This window comes from Lissotriton vulgaris, chromosome 7 (assembly GCF_964263255.1).
Source record: "Lissotriton vulgaris chromosome 7, aLisVul1.2, whole genome shotgun sequence".
Lineage (NCBI taxonomy): Eukaryota > Metazoa > Chordata > Amphibia > Caudata > Salamandridae > Lissotriton > Lissotriton vulgaris.
In genome coordinates this window covers 266,057,076-266,078,302 of record NC_141695.1, presented here as the reverse complement: position 1 = coordinate 266,078,302, position 21,227 = coordinate 266,057,076, and the positions used below count along the sequence as shown (strand labels likewise).

Genomic DNA, 21,227 nt, shown 5'->3' with positions numbered 1-21,227 from the left:
AACTTGTTGCAGTAGCACTACAAACGCATCTCTACAGCAGAGAAATAAATATCTATTTTTCAATCCACTTTGAAAGAATGTTCAAGTTAGATGAACATATTATTGAAAAATGAATCTGGTTAGCCAGCTCATGTGTTTAGCCACTATCGTAGTGTCTATTGAGAACTATAGTATATATTTTACTACTAAAGACTCAAAAATTCCAACATGCATCGTGTTGATCGCCAAAAAGCCTTGTTTTTAATAATGTATCCAACATGAGCTGGAGTCGTTAGATGTTACGAGTATTGTAGAGAATACCGTTCACAATATTTTTTTTTCCTCAATATTTTTGCCACAACATTCTGTCCCATGATATTTGTGATATTTGTCCAATCAGTTATACTCCTAATCTCACTTGTAATTTATTTAACTTGAAAGTCCCTGCAATATAATGTTAACTCAGTGATTTCCCTTGATTGCATATTGGTGAGTTTACAATTATGAATCAAGTATGTTTGCATCCTAAATAGTGTTCAGAGAGCTATGGGTACATTGTTTCACCCCTTCATGAGGAGGTTGCTCCAGAGCATTGCCCTGGAAGTACACACGCGTTCCCAGACTTCACATAGCCCTTGTCACAGAAGCACCCCAACACACATGGCATTATGCATAACTGTGGTGGATTGCTGTAATTATCACATGTGAGTGGGCATGCAGAGCCACAGGTCTCATAGTGGGCATGTTTGTTGCAGGGACAGTCCTTCTCAGGTATGCATTTCCCATTCTGTAGGACATATCCAGGCACACATACGCATCCTGGATTGCAATCCATTGTGCAGCTCTTAGGTAGCCCCATGTTGGAGACATCTTGGCAAGTTTTTGGACAGGATCCATCGCAGGGTGCGTACACCATGTTCATGCCACACTTTTCTGTAAGGGAAATGACAGCATTGTAATAGATCATTTTTACAATGTCCCAAAGCACTGTGGTTTCAATGAATTCCAATAACAGGCTCTGAAAGCAATATGTATCAGGTTTAGTACAATTTGGCAACATATGAGAACCATATGGTTTCGACTGACAGAGTTCTAAAGCCTCAGACCTGAGCCGCATGACATACAACAAGTCAGGATGGGGCAGTAGGAAGGTGCACTGCAACATTATGGACAGAATCACCACCTGGATTGCTAGCATAAAGAAATATAACCACTTATAAGTGTAAACGAATAGGCAAATGGTTTCTGTGGATCGATTAATTTGGTTTCTTAAGGACGGTTGTACCATGTATGTGTTAGTGTCCTTGATGGGACTGTGCCTTTGGCTTTAGACTGGACCTAAGTTACTTCATGACAGGGAGGTATTACATGAGCATTTTCCACCCATGCATTTTGACCAGCTGTGGTCCGTGCGGGTAAGAGCGGTCGGACCCGGTGGGGGGGATTTGGACATACAACCACACTGTAAAATTAAATATTTATTTAATTTCCCCTCACAATCGTATGTTGTCATACCCCCTCACCCAGCCTCACCGCACCACCGCTCTTACCTGCACAAGCCGCGGCTGATTTTGACACAAACTCAGATGTACAAACACTTGTAAACCTGGTTTTGAGTCAAAATGGTACGCCTACCTGACAGAGGTGTATCAAGGAGAAATATCTTCTTTTCTCCTCCTTACTTTACTTCCTCTGTCCATGTGTGCTGTATTGGACGTCACACACAGAGAGAGAAATATGCCTCTAAGGATCGTTTTTGTGCAGCAAGGTATCCCGTCCTGTACAGAGATGATCCTACCTGCTGGCACCCATGCCCAAGGGTGCTTGCCTTGCCTCCAGGTAGCCACAAGTGCGTCAGTGCATAGAGGGAGCTGAACAGCGCCATATGTTGGTAAATATGGAGCACTTTTTTTAGCTCGTTCCTGTTAATACAACGCAGCTCAGCAACTTGTTTTGCTGCGCCTCGCTGCATGAATTATTTGTTCTTATGGCACAGATGTTCACTCATATGCCCGAATAAGATTCTTAGTAACTGAATCCCTGGTGTGGTCCTGCAGAGTGGTAAAGAAGGTGCTATCCCGCTGAAGTCCATGTCGTTTCACCTCGAGAAAAGTGTAAAGAGTTCCTGGAAGTTTGGGACACTTGGAGCACAGACCTTTCGCTGTCAGTTCTGAGGATTGTGCAGCAACATTTCAAAAGAGTATTTAGCCCATTAACCCTTTATCTCAGGGAGGGCTAACGGTCCACGGGTTAGGGGGCGCAATACTTTCTTTTAAAATGTAACGCCCCCAAGAATTTTGCGGCTAGAGCACCCGCCCCTGTGGACCCCCCACGCTACGCCACTGGGATTGTGACATGAAATTCCAACCACGTGCTGCACATGCCTAAGTCTGTGTTTTTGAAAGACAGTATTTCTTAAAAAACTGAACTGCTTAAAATAAAACCAATTGTCTGACGGACTTTGAATTGTTTCAGTGCATAGCTATTCCCTAATAGCCATTTTTGAGAAACCACTTCTGTACTGAAATGGTCACTTGAGAAATTGATTAAAATGCAAACCACATCCAGGGCCTCATTTATGAAAAGTGATGCATCGCTTAGTGAAAACATCGATGCGTCACTTTTCATTGCACCCTCCTTGCGACATGACGGATGCGTCATATTTACACTATGACATGTCATGTCACAAGGAGTTACAGATACAGTATTTCTGATGTATCTGTAGGCGCAAACATTTTGCATTGCTGGAGTGTGTAACAAAAGTGACGCAACCCCAGCAATGTGTCCTTTCACATGGGGCCCCATGTGCAAGGGCCTGAGGCAGTCTTATGCCTGCTGTGAGGAAGGAGTAAGATATTGTTGCAATGGCGTCCTAGAAGTGATGCAGAGAAATCTCACAGATTTCACTGCATCACTTCTACGAGGCTTACTTGTGTGGGAATGTGCCCCCTGCATACATTATACCTGCGCAGGTATAATGTAGCGCAGGGGTTTACAAAGTGATGCATCTGCTTAGATGCATCACTTTGTAAATAGAAAACAACAGGGGGCATGTTTTACGCTGCCGTTGCGTCACAAAAAGTGGCCTCCTAAATAAGGCCCCAAATTTTTGCTTTTAAATGTTCTCTGATTCTCTTCTCAGATCAGCACAATGTCGTGCCATTGAAATCAATTACATTGAATCTCTGGTGGAAAATATATTTGTTTTTGAATATTGACTTTGGTGGTATTTTGGTGTTGCCAAAGACTATATATGCACCTTCCCTGCTGCCGCCCTTTACTACCTAAGCTTTACACTGTTGAACTTTTTGGGAAATCCCACTGGTTCCCAGTCCAGTCACCTGTATGTGTGTCGGTGTTTTAAAGGTTATATCTACCCGAAGGGAACGAAATGGCTGCCTGAGAAAAACTTGGCACTGCAATTAGTAGAGGATGATTATGTACATTGTAACTTGGAGTAATGGGGAAATTTTTATGAGGCCGGTCCGAGGCCAGGAGCTCTTTATTGGTCCTTGTTTGTGAGATGGACATAAGTACTGTATATTTCTACGGCACTACCAAAACTATCCACAAGAGGGTGCCAGATTACCAACAAATGTCACTAAAATAGGGAAAGGAAGCTTAGACATGCCACGAGAGCCACATAAGAGACAGATACCCAAAGAGATATGTGTCATAGATGACAGGTAGATTGCAAATAATATGACTGGAGTATGCATTTAAACATGTATTGGTGCTACTCATATTATGTAGCACGTATCGATTTCAGAGCATTATTCTTGAGAGGCCAGAGGTTGGAACTTAACCAGGGTGCACATTTGCGACCAAATTAGAATGAAACGATATCTTTCCAGCCCTTCTAGTTATAGCCACTACCTCGTGGAGGTATGAATGAGGCACATGGAGTTCACCCCTAAAGTGAGCGTTTGGAGCAGTCACCTGTCTTGCAAGGGGAAGCATCCATGTGTTGAAATAAATATCTCTGGAGAGACCCCTTGGCACCCCATACCTATCCATAGTTCAGCAGGTGCAATGACACCAGGCCGCGCGTGTTTGAGGGGCCACTGCATCCCAGGTATGGCTGTGGTTATTAGAAAGGGATAAACAACCCTGTTCCTTTGCTTAAAATGACTTGGCACCTAAGAACGCGCGTCGAATAAATTACTACGTGACTAATAATGTTCCTATTAGTTTATGAATTTTAACTGTATAACAAGAGAAAAATGTTTTTATGTATGTCATTTTTATTCTTTAATGCCACAGTATAACTATATGTATTTTTAACAATAATGTACTTTTGTAATGAATAAAATACCATAACGTATAATCTAGCTTTAATTGCAGTGTGTTTGTTATACCCTCCGTTAATTTATATATGTACACATCTATGATTGCCTAGGAATTGTTTTTTGCACATGTTTTATCCCTGTCCTAGGAATCGAACAAATATAGTTCAGGGGGCCTTTGCTTTTCTCCAACATTGGCAGCTAAGAACTCCATGGGATTTGCAGTCATGGCTGTGAGTGGGATGCTGTAGGGCTTCCAGGACAGGCAGAGATGAGGGCTGGGTGAAATGTGAGGGACCTCAGGCAGGGGATAAGTGTGGCTAAATGGTTAGAGCGGCAGGCCCTGATGCAGAGGTCTGGCCCGGGAACAGGGTTCAATTCCCTGCCTCAGAGGGTCTTGGGCTCAAATTTCCAAGGACCTGATAATTCTCACCTCGGTGCCTATTCCAATCATGGAGTCCCACTCTGCAACTCTGGGCAATAGCTTGCTTAATCTCCACAACGGCCCCCACAACGCTAAGGATGCCTGACCTCCACTTTGGGGGTGCCCAGGAGTCGACGCCTCACAGGGAAAGCCAGGATGGGTTCCACAGCGGTATTCGTACAAGCGCCTTGAGACCCATGCGGGTGAGTAGTGCGCTATACAAGTATCAATTTACAATTTTAGGGGATCTTGCGCTCTAGGTGCACTGTGTGAATGGGATGATGGCGTTGAACCATCACAGAGATCAGGTCCGATGTAAGTGCAATGAGGGCACATTTGTTTGTCATTGAGCAGCCTCTTGCCTACTTGCTTTTTGTCCACAGCCCCGGCAGTGAGGATACAATTTCATTGTGACATCAAACAGATTCATTCATTCAACCAATATGAATGTGGAAAGATATTACAATCTAATAAAATAAGAGCGTACATTGATTGCTGTACCCAGCGTGTTATATACTGTCAATATTTTCCTACTTCCTGCTTGTATATGGGGGAATTCGAAAGGACTAATATCTTTAACGAAATGGCCCCCTTTTTCAAGAACGTCATGAACTGGAAACGGTTCATTGACGACATCTTTTTTATCTGGAAGGGGGCAGAAGAACAACTGACTGAATTCATTGAATGGCTCAATGTGGCGGATACCAATCTGAAATTTACCAGCCACACCAGCAGGTCTAGAATTGAATTTCTAGACATCTGGATTGAACATCAGAATAATACCATCAAAGTATCTCTGTACACCAAACCGACAGCTCGAAACACCTTGCTTCAATATGCTAGCTTCCATCCGCGCAGTCAGAGGGACAGTATCCCTTATAGTCAGTTCCTTCGGATCAGAAGGAACTGCACGGACCTACAAGATTTTTTGACCCAAGCTGACATACTTCAGGAGAAACTCCGGTTCCGGGGATACCCCCCAAGATTGATCAGAGAGTCATTTAAACGAGCCAGATACACAAACAGGGAAGCTATGTTCATGGAGAATAAATCGGAGAAACTGAATCAACTAGTGTGCGTTACTCGTCACTCCGAAATGAATCACAAGATCAGACAGGCTGTAAATTCAAGCTGGCATATCTTGAATCTGGAGGATGAGAAAACACACCTACGACGACCCATCTTTGCCTTTAAGAAAAACCAGAATTTAAGAAACCATCTAGTAAAAGGAAAAATACGGGAACCCCCCACGAACAAACAAACCACCTTAACAGGAATGGATCCTATATATGGCAACCATAAATGTGGGACATGCCACATTTGTCCACAGGCTATAGTGGGTGATACAGTCATCACCAATACACGCACCATCTCAGTTAGTAGGAATGCTACGTTAACCAATTGTCGCACAAGCAACATCATCTACCTTATTCTGTGCCCGTGCAATCTCCCGTATGTTGGAGAAACTGGTCGAGAATGCCGGGTACGTATAGGTGAGCATAAGTCCAATATAAGAAACAAAAAGACGGCAGCCCCTATTGTGACTCACTGGTTAGAGAAAGACCATAAAGATGCGGAAATTCGCTGGTTTATCTTAGAAAAGATAAAAGCCAATCCTGGAATTGATCCAACATGCCTCCGAAAGAAACGGGAGGTTTTCTGGATTTTTTATCTGGACTCTGTTAAAAAAGGCCTGAATGAGGAATGCCCCTGGCATCAGGCTTTTCTATAACAACACTATGGTATTTCAGAGTTTATAAAGAGAGAAGTCATACTTTTATTTCCAGACAATCGATCCAAGTATCACCCTCCTCTCTAACAACCACATGACTACACGCACGTTGACAACATGACCCACAGCTATAGAAAAAGCTTTTGTGACAACTGACGACCGGTTGCACTAAGATGGCCGCCACACTACCTCATACAATATCTTTTAAAAAATAGCGCCTTCGGTATACAAAATATGGCGACTAAGTAGTTGATTACACTGATGTTGATAATATAACCCACAGTAATAGGAAATGGCTATTGTGACAACAGACGATTGGCCGCCTCACTTCCTCAGATAATATCTTAAAAAATAGCGCCTTTGGAATACACAAGATGGCGACTGAGTAAACAGAGGTAGTGATAGTCCGTCCTTTGTTTCAACCATTTCAATCGGGGCCAGCTGACAAGGAAAGCCCAGGAGGCGCGAACATGACGGTTTTTAAGTAGGACGCCGGAAACAAGAGAGAATCCGACATCCGTCAACTGGCCGACAGACTGAGTCGGCGGAACCCCAGCTTGAAGACAACGGCATCCGGGACAAAGGTAAGCACTTTGATCTAGTCCCTCCAAGATCGGAAACTTTACTCGGGGTTACCCTATCTAAAATACCCTCTACCATCCCCCCCTTAGGCGATGTAGCAGCCAGTACCTCACGAAAGTGGCCCGGAATTACAAGACGTGATCGCTTCTACCCGCTACCCGTGAAACAGACTATAATTGAAACCGCCGCCTAGGAACGGCCACTCCGCCTGTAATAAGGTAAATGTAATAGTAATACAAACGCGAAAAATTAAGCGGGAAAGTTTGAGTTTATTAGCTGCCTCAACCGCTGTCTCTTTCCGTAGGCTCGTAGGTGCCCATTAGAATCTTGCACCTCTGTGCCCTCGGAATACACTCATTGACAGAACGGATAGACCAGAATACGAGTGGAATCCCTGACTATTAACACCTCCTTGGGGCCTGAAAGGTAAACAAAATTAGATAACGAACGTAATACCTGAAGCCTTTAGGGTTGGGTTTATTAGCTCCTTCAACCCCTGTTTCCACCCATAGGATTGTAGATGCTCTATAGAAGTGTGCACCCCTGCGCCTCATGAACATTGAAAAGAAACAGATTACCACTAAAAGTCTGTAACTCTGGTATGTATTCGATTATAACAACTGCAACGGGGAGTAGCGATGTAATGTGTTAAGAAATGTCCCCCAAAACATGCTATCTCCTCATAGTGATAATAATCTATTAAATGTGGCCAGAATGCTATATTGATCCAACAATGTTTTATTTGATAGGCTCTGTGTGTGCCAACTACTGTCTAGAATCCAGATGAGCGCTAAAACCCAAAGGTGCTATAAAGCATAACGCTGAGAAGCCAATCAATACTGGTAGGTGATTCGAACATCGTCAGTAGTATATTGGGCGCTATTGACAAAAGATAAGTTTCTACCAGCAAGAGTCTATAAGACAGCTTCAATCTGGCCAAAAAACAAGAGAATTGTAGAGAGGGACACCTGAAAATACCTTAGGGCAAGAAGCTCAGAAAAGATTATGGGTTTAAGTTAACTACTAAAATCTGACCTGTCTAGAGATATAAGAGGTTACTTATCTGCCCCCCACAGGATTCGAATTGTATGTAGCCTGTCCCGTGATACAATTACAGCATCGGCGCCCCTGCACCCCTATGACGCCATCTAAAGCCTGCTATACTTGAACAGCAGAACCTAATACAAAATCAGGTAAAATATTGAAAATATTGACTCTACATGGCGGAGGAATAACCTAATAACTGTGCATATGGTCATAAAATTCTGGCTAGTCTCCACTAGGATCTATTCTGACAAACCAGGATTAGTTGAACTTATTGCCGTGCCAAAACTTTATTCTTGGGCTGTAATATAGAATCATGCGTGTACCCAAGAGGAGTACTGAGAGAAACTATAATCTAAGTGAATGTGTGTGATAAAAGGAAGATACACCTGTATGCAAGTGAAGATGCTTCTTTTGTTGTGCTAAATGTGCTCTATGGTCCATACAGTCAAGGCTATCATGATGCCTTCTAGATTCCACGTACTAGGGAATCTATTTGAGGGAGTGTCTCTAGAGGGTTGACATAGCATGGCGATCACCGGTCAAATGTAGGAGCATTGCTCCAAAGCAGATTAGACTGAAAAAATAACTGACTGAAATATTGGAAACATGTTTTTCTAAACATTTGAAAAATGAAGTAATCTATGTTTATGAAAACTGGTTGCTAATTGAAAACTGTATCTTGAATATGTACATGATTATACAGAAAAGTAAAATGAATTTTGTTTTGCTCTCTATATTGCAGAGTTTTTATCCTTGTGCCCGCCCCAGTATACTGCCCCTTGCCCTGACGAAGGTGCGGCCTTATTGGCCGGTCACTGAAACGCGCGTCGGCGTATGTCTCCTGGAATACGGTTATTGTCCTCATTACATCAGGACCCGTAGCTAAAACCATCTATCCGGATGAACATCCGGATTTGACCACTTATGTGCTATATTCGCAAGGAATAGTAGAATGAATGATAGAGTGAATGGTGTATGAAATTAGGAGAGAAAGTGTGAGTAGGGATTGAAGTGAATGATAATGTGTGTGCAAATATTGGCTGCTACTGGGTAGGACGAATTGTTGTGATATTGTTGTTCCCATATCTGTCTGTCTTATTTATGACTTATATGTACCTACGATATACAAAAAAAATATATTTTTCCAAAAAAATCTTTTTTAACATCCCTGTTATCAGAAAATAAAAATAAAAAATATATTTTCTAAACTTGAACTGTATAGTCTTTTTGATTTGACCATGTGATTGGTTTATGTAGTGTCAACCCCTAGGTTAATCACCCCTCCAAACACATCAGTTAGGACCCCCTAGCTAGGGCCTATATATCTTGAGGCAGGGTACTCTCCTTTTCTATTTTGAATATTTTCCTACACCACTACTCAAGGAGTGGAATTACCACAACACATTGCCAAATGTGATACTGGAGCGAGCCCAAACCCTCTGCCATTGCCCAGACAACTCACCTCCTCCCATCACCCATCTCCTGCACAGGGTGCACTCAAAGTGAGATTAAGAAAGGTTTGAGGAAAAGAAGCCCAGAGTCGATTTTATAAAAGATACCGTCGCTGAGCTGCACAGAATCAGTTGCAGCAGAGACAGACAGACAGTTCTAATCTAAGATAGAGGGACAAGTGAGGAAACCAGAGTTCAAAGTCAACAGGTTTAGTAGGGAATGAGACCACCAGTAACAAGCAATATAATATTAATAAAAGCAAAAGGAAGAAAGATCCGCGCAAATTTGATAAATTTAATTCGACTGAATACAATGATGAGCCCTCGACAATGACTATATAGCCATCGTCTTCAACCCTACGACTACCACTACTCCTGTCCCTGACCCTGTTCTTAGAGTTAGCCCTAGCATTACCATCATGTAAATTGATCATTCGATCATTTAAATTATGAAAAGATAATCCTGTGAACGAACAGGAGATGTCCAGTAATGGATCCCTGCACACAGAATGATACATGTGTGACGTTTACTTACCAGTGCCATCACCATCCTGACATTTTACTGTTCCAAGCATCGCAGTTAGCACTGGAAAAGAAAAATATGAACATAAATTGAAGCATCACGTTGTCGCTTCTCTTATTGCAAACTTCTTTACAGATAATTATACAATTTGGGATCAAGCAAGATATCCTCCAGTTAATCAAAGATCACCGAGCTAGAATTAAACCAAAAATCAACATGCCATTTAGTTTACTGCAGCAGAGAAAATGGAATGTGTTTGACATCATATTGGACACCAGTTACAAAGTACTGCTCATGAAGGGCCCGATTCACAGAACTAACTTAAGACAAAATCCTAAACTTACTACCATTTTGGTATTCAATGAAGGCACTTACCCATAAATGAGTACTTGCCTTCTGTGAGAACCAAAATGGTAGTAAGTTTAGATTTTTGTCTTAAGTTAGTTCTGTGAATTGGGCCCAACGTCCTTGATCTCATCTCAACTGAAAATATCAATATGAAAAGGTAACATTAAAACATGTAGCTTTGATTCACTTATACAAGGGGTGACATGGTCACTTTATCAGCGAAAAAGTCTGCCACCTTATTGCAGCTCTCTACAGAGGCAGTTGTATCACTTATATTTTCATATGTTCTGAGAGACTTCAGTTTGGCGAACATTTCTTTGGAGGAGTTACTGACCCTTTCAATGTTTTCTGTATAAAATTTACATCCGGATTTCTTAATTAATGAATGATATAGTTTTAGCTCCTTTTTGTAATTTTCTGTGACCCTAATACAATATTTCTTCCTCCATACTCGCTCCAGCTTTTTACACTTTTTTTGGCCATTATCAGTTCATCATTAAACCAAGGATCTGTTGCATTTTGTCTCTTAGGGGTCTTGGTGCTCCAAGGTGCTATCTCATCTAATGCCTCTGTATTCCAGTCTTCCAGTTGTTTATTGGCTAGGTTAATGTCTTTGTCTAGTATAAGATTTTTATCCATCAGTGCCTAAGTGAAGAGGTGGAATTAAAATGTTTCCACTTCCTTGTTGCAATTTCCTTAATTGGTTGTTCTAGCCTCTTTCTATAGGCAGACTAGATAATGATCTGACCAAGAGATTGGCCCTGGCGTTCCTACCTCTGTCTCCTTAAAGTTTATGAAAATTGGATCTAGAGTGTGACCCCCTTGGTGTATTTGTGTCTCTAATCTTTGTGCTAAATTCAATGTCAACATGTCCTTGCATATTGGGCAAGCTTCTTTGTTCTGCTTGTTTTCAAAGTGTATATTCAGATCACCTACCACCAGAAAAGTTTTGTATTGGAGAACTGGGTGCACAACTTTGCCCTGTAGGCTCGCCATGAATTGTGATACTGAACCTGGTGGGCAGTAGATTAGAAAGCCAGCTATGATATTGTCTTCTGCCACTGATAGGGTAAATAAGAACGACTCACAATTTTCTAGGTCGGCTTGTTTAATCTAAGCTAGAACTGGGGGTCTCTAGTTGGCAGAGGTAGGTACCACTGTCCAAATAGGGACCCTTGCTTCAAGTCAGGGTAAGGAGGAAACATTCTGCAGATAACCCCTGCTCACCCCCTTGGTAGCTTGGCACGAGCAGTAAGGCTTATTGAAGGCAATATGCAAAGTATTTGTACCAACACTCACAGTAACACAGTGAAAACACCACAAACTGACTCCACAACAGTTTAGAAAAAGAAAGGTATTTAATCTAAACTACACAAGACCAAAACGACGAAAAAAATCCAACATAACCAGTTCAAGAATATGGTTTCAAATGAGTTCCTAAGGTTGCGTTAGAATTGTTCACAGTTGCGTCACGCTTTAGCCAACAGTTCCTTTAGTTGCAACAAAAGTTCCAAGTGAAAACCGGTAGCAGTGAAATATAAGCGATGCGTCATACCTGAGACCCTGGGGAGGCGATCCGACAACCCCGCTCGATGTAGCAGGCGTTTTGCGGTGACTCTGGTCTGTACGGGGAGGGATGCAATACCTTGCGTGGATTCTTGTGCCCAGGTTTCGGTGGAAGCAGCTCGCAAAAGGTACGATGCAACGATATTCAGGGCGGCGACGATGCGCGGCTCAGCATCGATCTTTTACTCTCATTGTCCCTCGATGCGATGGCTCTGCGTCGACTCTCACAAAGACGTGACGCGGCCCACAAGCAAGTGGTGCGTCGATCTCACCCAGTGAGGAAAGGCTCTGCGACGATACTTGCAGCGATGGTAATCTTCCCGCACCTGACTGGTGCGTCCCACAAATGAAGGAAGCGATGGCTCTGGCAGCGGCAACAGGCGCTGCCACGATCTTGGCCTTCTTAGCGGCGGGAATTTCCTCGCACTGACTGGGATGCACTCCGCAAGCGAGCAATGCAATAAACTTTGCAGAAAAATCTTTAAATCTTGGTTTCCAGCTTCCCACCACAGGTACAGCTTCCAGCGGCACCACAACTGGCCCAAGCACTCTAGGAAGGACAGAGCTCTCTAAGCAGAGTTCAGGGAAGCTGGGGGTGAAGTCCTTTTGTTCCTGGGATTTCTTAACAGGGAGCCAGCTCTTCTCAGGCCCTTGGAGATTCCTTCAAGCAAGGGGACACAGCACAAAGCAAAGTCCTTCCCCTCTCCTTGGCAGCAAAGCAACAGCAGGTCAGTCCGCAGAGCAACAGCTGGACAGTCTTCCTTGTTCAGTTTCAGCTTTCTCCTTGGCAGGGATTCCTTCTTGATTAAAGGATCTAATTTTCTGTAGTCAGGGGTCCTGTACTTATACCCCTAAAAGTCTTTGTTTCCTTTGGGCAGGAGGGCTCTGAGCCCGGTCCGAACCAGTTCTGGGTGTTCCTTGAGCACTTTGTTTTCCTGGCTTCTCTTTTCCTTTCAGAGAGAGGGGCAGGGTCGTCAGTCGCCCAGCAGGAGGTGGAGCCAGCACTGTGGAAGGCAGGCACAGCCCTATTCAGGCCAGGTACTATCCCCTCCCGCCACTCAAGATACAGATGCAGTCATTCAGCCTAGGGATGACTCACCAAGCCTCCTGGGGGCTCCTCAGCCCCTGTCACTCTCAAACCAGACAGTCAATTCATAAACAGGCCAAGGCACACAGACAAGAGAACAGCAACTTTCTTAAAGTGCTGTTCTCAAACACAGGATTTAAAAACAACCTTTCCGAAAAGATGTGTTATTAAATTCTGAGTTCAGGGATACCAGACTTTTATGTCCTACCTTGCTCCTATGGGAAGGTATGCTGGTAGCCAATATAGCGAGCATTCCCCATGATAGCCTATGGGCAAGGTAGCCTTACAATAGTGAAAAACGAAAATGGCTGTAATTCACTACCAGAGCTTGTCACCTGCACTGGTACATGCTATACCTTTCACATACACTGTGCCCTGCCCAAGGGGGTACCTTGGGTCTACCATGGGGGTGACCAATGTGTACAGAAATTGAAGGGTTGGGCCTGGTCAGTGAGGATACTGACCAGGAGGGCATGGCAGTTCACAGACTGCACCCAGGCACTGCGGTGGCAGACCTGAGACACCATTTTAGGGCTACTCATGTGGGTGGCACAATCAGTGCTGCAGGCCTACTAGTAGCATTTGTATCACCAGCTGTGGCACACTAAGTACACTTTACTAGGGACTTCTTGGTGATACAAATATGCCAATCATGGATAACCAATTACAATCATAATTTACACAAGGAGCACTTGCACTTTTACACTGATCAGCAGTGGCAAAGTGCCCAAAGCATCTATACCAGCAAAACCGAAATCCAGCACAGCGTCAAAAATACAGGAGGCAGAGGCAAAAAGACAGGTGAAACCACGCCAAAGATGCCAGGTCTAACAATCTCACACTTCATTGTGGATTTATAGATTATAGCAATTCCACTGCCTATTTGAACTTTTCGATCCTGCCTTACTAGCGTATATTCACTAGGGACGCGTCCTGCACATCTGGAGTGTTCAGAAATAGAGCGTCCAATGATCTTTCCCTCAGTAAGTCATGGAGCTCATATTTGAGTTTGGCCAATGACCTGCAGTTTAGTAATGCTAAGTGCAGCTTGCCCTCTGTATTCTTGTATGTTTTACAAATTAAGGTCATGTTAGAGTGCTCACATTTTAGTGCCTCGCTATCTACATTTATATTATGCTTGTATGCTTTCTCAGTGGGCTTTGATAGTTCAAGTAACTCCTCATCTGAGTACTTAATCCTTACTTGTGGCCCCAACAGACCAGAGGTCCTGCCCCTTGCGCCTGGTCAGGCGCAGACAGGCTTCCCTTTGGCGCGTCGAAACACTCCTGCTGCGCGGCCGCATACACATCGGTTTTTAATAGGGTAGCGGGCGGGAAGTACCTCCTCCGCCTCCCCGACCGGAAGTGATGCTCTGAGCAATTTCTGCCAATTAGAATTCCAGAGACACCAAACTTGAACCAGTAATTTCTTCCCATTTGGAAATGACACTTATAAACTGTAATAAGGCAACTGCAATACTAACCCATGGGAGACATAGGCCTTGCAATAGTAAAGAACAAATTAAAGAGTTTTTCACTACCAGGACATTTAACACTTGAATGTAAAAGTCCTACCTTTGAAATACATTACACCATGCCCTTTGGGCTGTCCTGTGCTTTCTCTGTGGGAGATTTGCATTAAGCATGGGCGAATTTTGCGAATCTCGCGTTCGCAAATTTTGCGGATTTGCGAACTCGCAATCCGCAAAATCCCCGAATTCTCGCAAATTTGCGGATTTTTTTTGTGTGTGTTTGCACGGGTTTCTGCCAGTTCGCGAGGGTTTTGTACAATTTCGCAAATTGCGAACTTACCTGTCGGGTCGCAAGTTTCGCGAACTTGTTGTTTCTACGTGTCCAGCCTGTTTGGGACACTCTTCTTCATCACTGCCACTCTCTGTCACCACTGCCACTCTCTGACTACTCATGCCACCCTCTGGCCCACCCATGCCACCCTCTGTTTCATCACAGCACCCTCTGGTTGTCCAGTCAGTGTACATTATTGTGGCAACGCAAGCACACCTTCCCTGCCTCAAGTGACCTGAATTAATTTGGGGTTGATTAATGTGTCACAGAATATTTTTTTAGCTGGCACCTGCTTCCTTAGTGCTTCCTGATTAGTGATCTTTTGCACTTGCTAAGTGCTTTCATTGTTGCAAAATTAGTTACAACACCTGCCCTGCCCCAACTGACAATAATGAATTAGGGGCTGATTAATGGATTTGAACTTCCAGCCTGGCTCCTGCTTGTCTCCCTTAGCTGTAATTCAGGACCTTTGTGGCATATGTGTAACTATTCTGAGGTTCAGAGCAGGGTCACATAATAGTTTCAACTGGCAACTGAACTCTGGAGGGGCCCCTCAGGAAGCACTACAGGAAATGGCTACTAATGATGAGCCTGAACTTTTGAACCTGGTAATTAGTTTCAGTGTTGCTAAGATCGTATTTCTGCAATTTTGCACTTATTCGCGGGGCGCGAACTCACGCGAACAGTGCGAACAGTGCGAGCAAAATCCGCTGCTCGCGGATTTGCGGATTTTGCGGGAGATTCGCAAATCTCGCGGATTGCGAATTTACCGAAAATCCGCAAAATCCGCGAGCGAAACGGATTTTCCGCCCATGCTTAATTTGCATGTACTAAAAGGGAATATTGGGGCTGATAAAAGGTCAAAATAGCAGTTTAAAACTGCACACACAGGTTCTGTAATGGCAGTCTTGAAGTATGATTGAAGGGCTACTTAAGTGGGTTGGAGAATCAGTGCTGCAGACCCACTTGTAGCATTTAATTTACAGGACCCGGGCACTGGTAGTGCCACTTTACTGGGGACTTATAAGTAAATAAATATACCGTATAGGTATAGGCCAATATTAACATGTTTAGAGGAGAGAGTACAAGCACTTTAGCACTGATTAGCAGTACTAAAGTGTGCAGAGTCCTAATACATGCAGAAATCAGGTCAGAAAAAGTGGAGGAGGAAGGCAGAATGTTGGGGGGAAGACCACCCTAAGGCTGAAGGGTCTAACCTTAATTATCACAGATTTTCAGAACAGAAAATAGATTAATGCTTCAGTAATGGAACCCTCTTCTAAACGTAATCATTGATTGCTTAATTGAGATGTTAAGGCTTGCAATACAGAAGCATACATTCAAGGGAAGGAGAGGGAAGGGAGAGGATGTGGCCTTAAGGGGACAGGATGTGGCCTAACGGCTAGGGTGGTTACCTTCAAATAAGGAGAACTGGGTTCGAGTCTCGGCACTGACGCTTATCATCCTGTGATTCTGGGCAAATCACTTAGGGCCATATGTATCAACATCTTGATTTGCGATTCTCAAATAGCGTTTTTTTAGAAATCGTTATTTGAGAATTGCAAATAGGGATGTATGTAAAAAATCGCAATTGTTTTGCGATTTCTTAATATTTCTTAATTGCGATTAGCCAATTGCGAATCGCAATTAAGGAATACTTTCCCATTCATTTCTATGGGCCAGGAGGCCCATAGGAATGAATGAGAAGTTAATATTCTCAATTTGCGATTCGCAATTTGAGAATCGAAAATTGAGAATAATTTCAAGGGTGCAGGGGTGTCAAAAGGACACACAGATGCACCCCTGAAATAAGCATGGGTGCACATGTGGCGCACGTACATGCCCTAAGGGCATGAATGTGCTTCACATTGCACTTTTTGGTGCTTCTTACACTGCATTTAAGGAGTAGCAAAATTTGCGATTCCTTAAATGCAATCGCAAAATAAGGAATCGCAAATTCTGCGATCCCTTATTTTGCCTTAATACATACCATTTGGTAAAATTGCATTCGGAAACACCGAAATTCTGCTAATTTCGGTGTTTGCGAATGCAATTTTGCTTGATACATATGGCCCTTAATCTCCTTGTTCCTAACAAAAAAAAATATTAGTATGTTCCTTAGAAACACAATTGGTGCTCATGTAAAGTGCTCTAATACCTTTGTGTCATGTTCGCCTATATAAAACTCCAAAGGAAAAAAAAAGCTAGAAAAAAGTCATCTCCCAAAAAATGTTAAGCTAGTTTCATGATGCATATTGCTGATTATCGGTTTGTATCTGACATGGGATAGCTTCTCTTTGAGAATGGTGTGTCCAAGACTTTTGATTCTTTCATTCATTGAACTTTGTCCTCGGTTTAATTAAATTCATGTATATAAATGATGTTGTAGGCTAATGTTATTTTTGGATTTTGCATTTATGTAGGTCTGGTTACATACAAACGCATGCACACACACACACACACACGCACACACACACACACACACACACACACATGTGCCTACACACTCAAACACATATGCCCACACACACAAAATATGGCATCCAGAAAAAGACTTTGAGTCAGCCCTATTCAGCTGCTGTCTTGTTTGAATGAGTCTTCTTCATACACTGGCTTGAAGGCCTGTCTGTCAAGCCTTGTTATCAGCCAATGGCTCTTTGCAGATACTTCATTCCTGCTGTCTGTTCTTTCTACATGAAACTCTATAAGATGCTCTTTAGAGGGGTAGGTTTAGTTAATCAATCCTATAATTTTGTTAGCAACTGATTAAAAGTACCATGAAGGGAATTCTGATAAATTGTTAGTAAAGGAGATGAGGGCAGTGCTGTTCCAGAGATCAAGGACAAACTGTTCAACAAGTGAGCAAATATTATCCAGAAGCCATTGCACCAACTCAATAGAATGAGAAAACAATTTAGACGTGTTCTATGACTTGTTAAAAATGGAAAACAAAACTCAAGACCCTCCCAGTGATAGTGCTATAAGCCTCTCAACACTTGCCCTTTCAAGGTGCAGAAGTTGAGAACAAGAGGGCATGTGGCCTTAAATTCCCCTCTACTCCTCAATTTGATCCTCCAGACTCTCTACTTTAAGCTTGGTTTGCACTCACCTGCTGCCAGCACAAGAAGGAAAGACGTTCTCTTCACCATTCTGAGATTCACGCTGTCCTGCAAAGAAAAGAAGTTGCATACACATGAGCATTCTATGTGGAATTGTTTAATAAGGTGTAGGTCCATGAGTGACTGAGAGTGGTGGTGAGATATGAAACGGTGCTTGCAAAGTACCTTCAGGATCTAAATATCTTCCTCTCCTACTGCTTGCCAAATAGTATTGTTAACTTTAAGTGGATGTTGATGCATATTTTTCATCCTCACAGACCGAACTGGAAGGGAGTGCCCTCTAATGGGACAAGAGGGCAGTGGCATTTTACAATAATCAGATTTCTTTTGTGCCAAATTGTTCCGTCACTATATAATCTCACTGCAGAGGGATACTTAAGCCATTGTCCCACACAGCTGTGCAATTCCATTGAAACAGCCTTTGTTTATTATTACTGAGCGATGAAGTAGAATGGAAGGGCGCTGTTACTGTTTCCCAAAATATGGAGCCGAGAGCATGTGTAAGGGATCTTCATGCTCAGAGGCCAACTAGAAGTGGCAGGACACAGCAGGAAAGTAAGTGTTTTTCACTCCTTGTTTGGTCCTTAAGGGCGAACCCAAGAATGCCATCAGTAGGACCAGAGACAGAAGCATATGCGTTATTCAGGCTGGTGAGAAGAGGCAAAGACAGTCACTGTGAGCTGTCAGTGCAGGGCTATTAACTACTCTCTCTTCTTTTGGATAGATAGAAAATAGAAGCATTTCTTTCATTGGTTGTGGGATACATTATTCAGTAGAAAAGATCAAGGATCCAGTCTAAGAAATTTAAAATCTGAAATAATGTCTAAGAACTAGCAAAGTTGATTTATGATGTCAGAGATGGACAGAATATTGAGGAAAGGTATATCAATTAGTGATTGGACAATCTTGAAAACACAATGCAAAGCTTGAGTAATTCATCTAAAGCAACATCAATGGGTGAGAACTCTGAACCCGATAATTCAGGCCTGGAGACCACTGGCCCATTGAAGTTGTTGCAGGGCTAGGGCTGAAGGAGCAAAATTGCATGGCCGCTGCCCACCCCCTGCAACAGTCCTGGGTGAGAAGGCAATGCTTTCCAATGCCCACCGCACTTGAGTGGACACTTTCAGCCTGCTCAGATGAGGTGGAAAGTGTTTTATGACGAAATCCTGAAAAATTGCCTGACAAAGCACCCAGTAACTCTGAATCTGAGCAGTTACTTCCCATTGAAATGTACTTGCTCTCTCCCTGTCTCTCACTCTCACGCACATGGATCAATCTCAGTGTCTTTTTAAGTGTCCTTCACTCTCTAATACTCACTATGTCTTTTGCTTATGTCTTCTTTTTCTCTGTGACTGTCTCTGCTTATCTTCTTTGCCAAAGTGTGGATGCTCGCGGTCAGTTTGGTCCTCTCACCCCGATTTTATCTCTCGATATCGCGCTCTCATGCACTCTTTCTCTAAAATGGTTCCTACTTAGGGCCATATTATCAAGCCTGGGCAATAAAATTATCGCCGCTTTTTCGGCAGGAAACTGCCGCTAAAGTGGCGATATTGGGCTTGATAATATTCGTGATAACTTTATTTCGGTCAACTACCATAAAAGCACAAGCAAAGTATGTACATACAATAAAATACATAAATAATTAAGAACCAGCAGTTAAAACATTATTAAACAATCAGTTATCCACGAAAAATGGCCATCATTAAAAATTAGTCACAATTAATCAAAGTGGACCTTCTGCGCCACATACCGTACAAAAAGCGGGGGACCGAGAACACAATGAGGGGGGATGTATCATATTTTAAAATTCTAACAGCTTGAGCACAATGTTTTAGTCCCAGATTTCTGCATATTGGTACCAGCCAGGCTCTCCGGATTACGCTATAAGCAGGGCAAAAAAACAAAATATGGGCAATGTCTTCTTTGCCATTGTTGCAGACAGGGCAGATTACTTCCTCTTGACCTGCCCATTTGCAGGTCAGTGCCCCAAGTGGCAGGCAGCCGTACCTTAATTGTGTATATAGTTTTCTTGCAGGGTGAGGTTCTATTTGATCCAGAAATTCCTCCCTACTGGGCACGAGTTTTACCTGCAAAAATTCCGAAGACAATATGCTGTATGGAATTCCAATCGAGGCTTGGGTTAGATGTCCTTCCCATCTACCATGGGCTTCGATTGGAATTCCATAGAGCCTATTATCAAGCCTGTTATCGCCACTTTAGACGCAGTTTCCTGCCGATAAAGCGGCGATAATTTTATCGCCCAGGTTTGATAATATGGCCTTTAGTTTGTCTGCTTTGCCTACTTTACTATCAGGCAGTGTGGTCAAAAAAAGCAAATATACTAAAACAATTTAATTAAACGGAGGGCAATTAAATGTAATTACTGAAACGGTGGTTTGAGAAGGAAAATAAATGAGACAATAGCCGCCAATCCTCACGAGGAATTCGCACGGGTTGAATATATTGCTGTAGTTAAATCACACCGTGAAATGAAGTATTGTGGTCGCAGGCATGGGTCAAAACAACGAATATAAAGACATGTTGGTGAAACCTAAGTCACTGCTCGAAGGCAGTGCGAAGGGAAACATACCTAGTGTCGACTTTGGAGCTGCAGAAGGTCTTCGTCCACAGGTCGGCTTGAATGAGCATCTTCTTCCTGCTCTGGGGTTTACATAGTCCACAATATTGCCTAAGGTGCACAGAGGTATTTCTGAGTCATTTCTGATTGTTGCATAATTTGGGGTTCATGTGTAATTAGATTTGGAGCCGACACCCGCTTCCTTTTCCTGGTTTGCCACGCTCCATTACTCCGTTGCACAACTTGCATTTCACCTTTCATTGTTTTCGGTCAGACTTGACAACGCCTCAGTCTGTAAGATGAATTGTTAAGAAATCGTTCACTGATACATAGAGTGAGATTTGACCCTGCAAAAAGAAGTATTACACTCTCACCTCACATTTTGTATTATTTACTGTATAATGCTGACACCCGCGGAGTGCTTCCCTTAGAATGCATGTTGAACTATTTATATTTTAGAACCTCATTCATCACACTGCTTGTGAAGTTCTTTCCTGCCTGTAGGCATTTATACAGTAACAAATCTGTTTATGCTTTTTCCCCTGCATGTGCAAAGCCATCATGCGATTAACTGCATCGGTGTATGGAACACTTGTACAATTAGTTGCTTCTTTTAATTTTGTTTTATAGTATCATTTTGTGTTTTGAAGCTTTTCCTTTTCTCGTTGTTGCACGAAAAGGTGTCACAACTTGTGCAAAA

General features: G+C 42.9%; 1 protein-coding gene across 1 annotated transcript; it reads right to left on the bottom strand.

Moving 5' to 3' along the window:
• Positions 1 to 225: 225 nt before the first annotated feature.
• LOC147701343 (chymotrypsin inhibitor Ani s 6-like) lies at positions 226 to 20,628 on the bottom strand. Its single transcript, XM_086930048.1, has 4 exons — positions 20,540 to 20,628; positions 17,937 to 17,994; positions 10,037 to 10,087; positions 226 to 912 (listed from the first exon to the last, which is right to left on the bottom strand). Exons 2-4 carry the CDS (start codon positions 17,974 to 17,976, stop codon positions 548 to 550), a joined length of 456 nt encoding a protein of 151 aa, XP_086786174.1. The 5' UTR covers positions 17,977 to 17,994; positions 20,540 to 20,628; the 3' UTR covers positions 226 to 547.
• Positions 20,629 to 21,227: the final 599 nt, after the last annotated feature.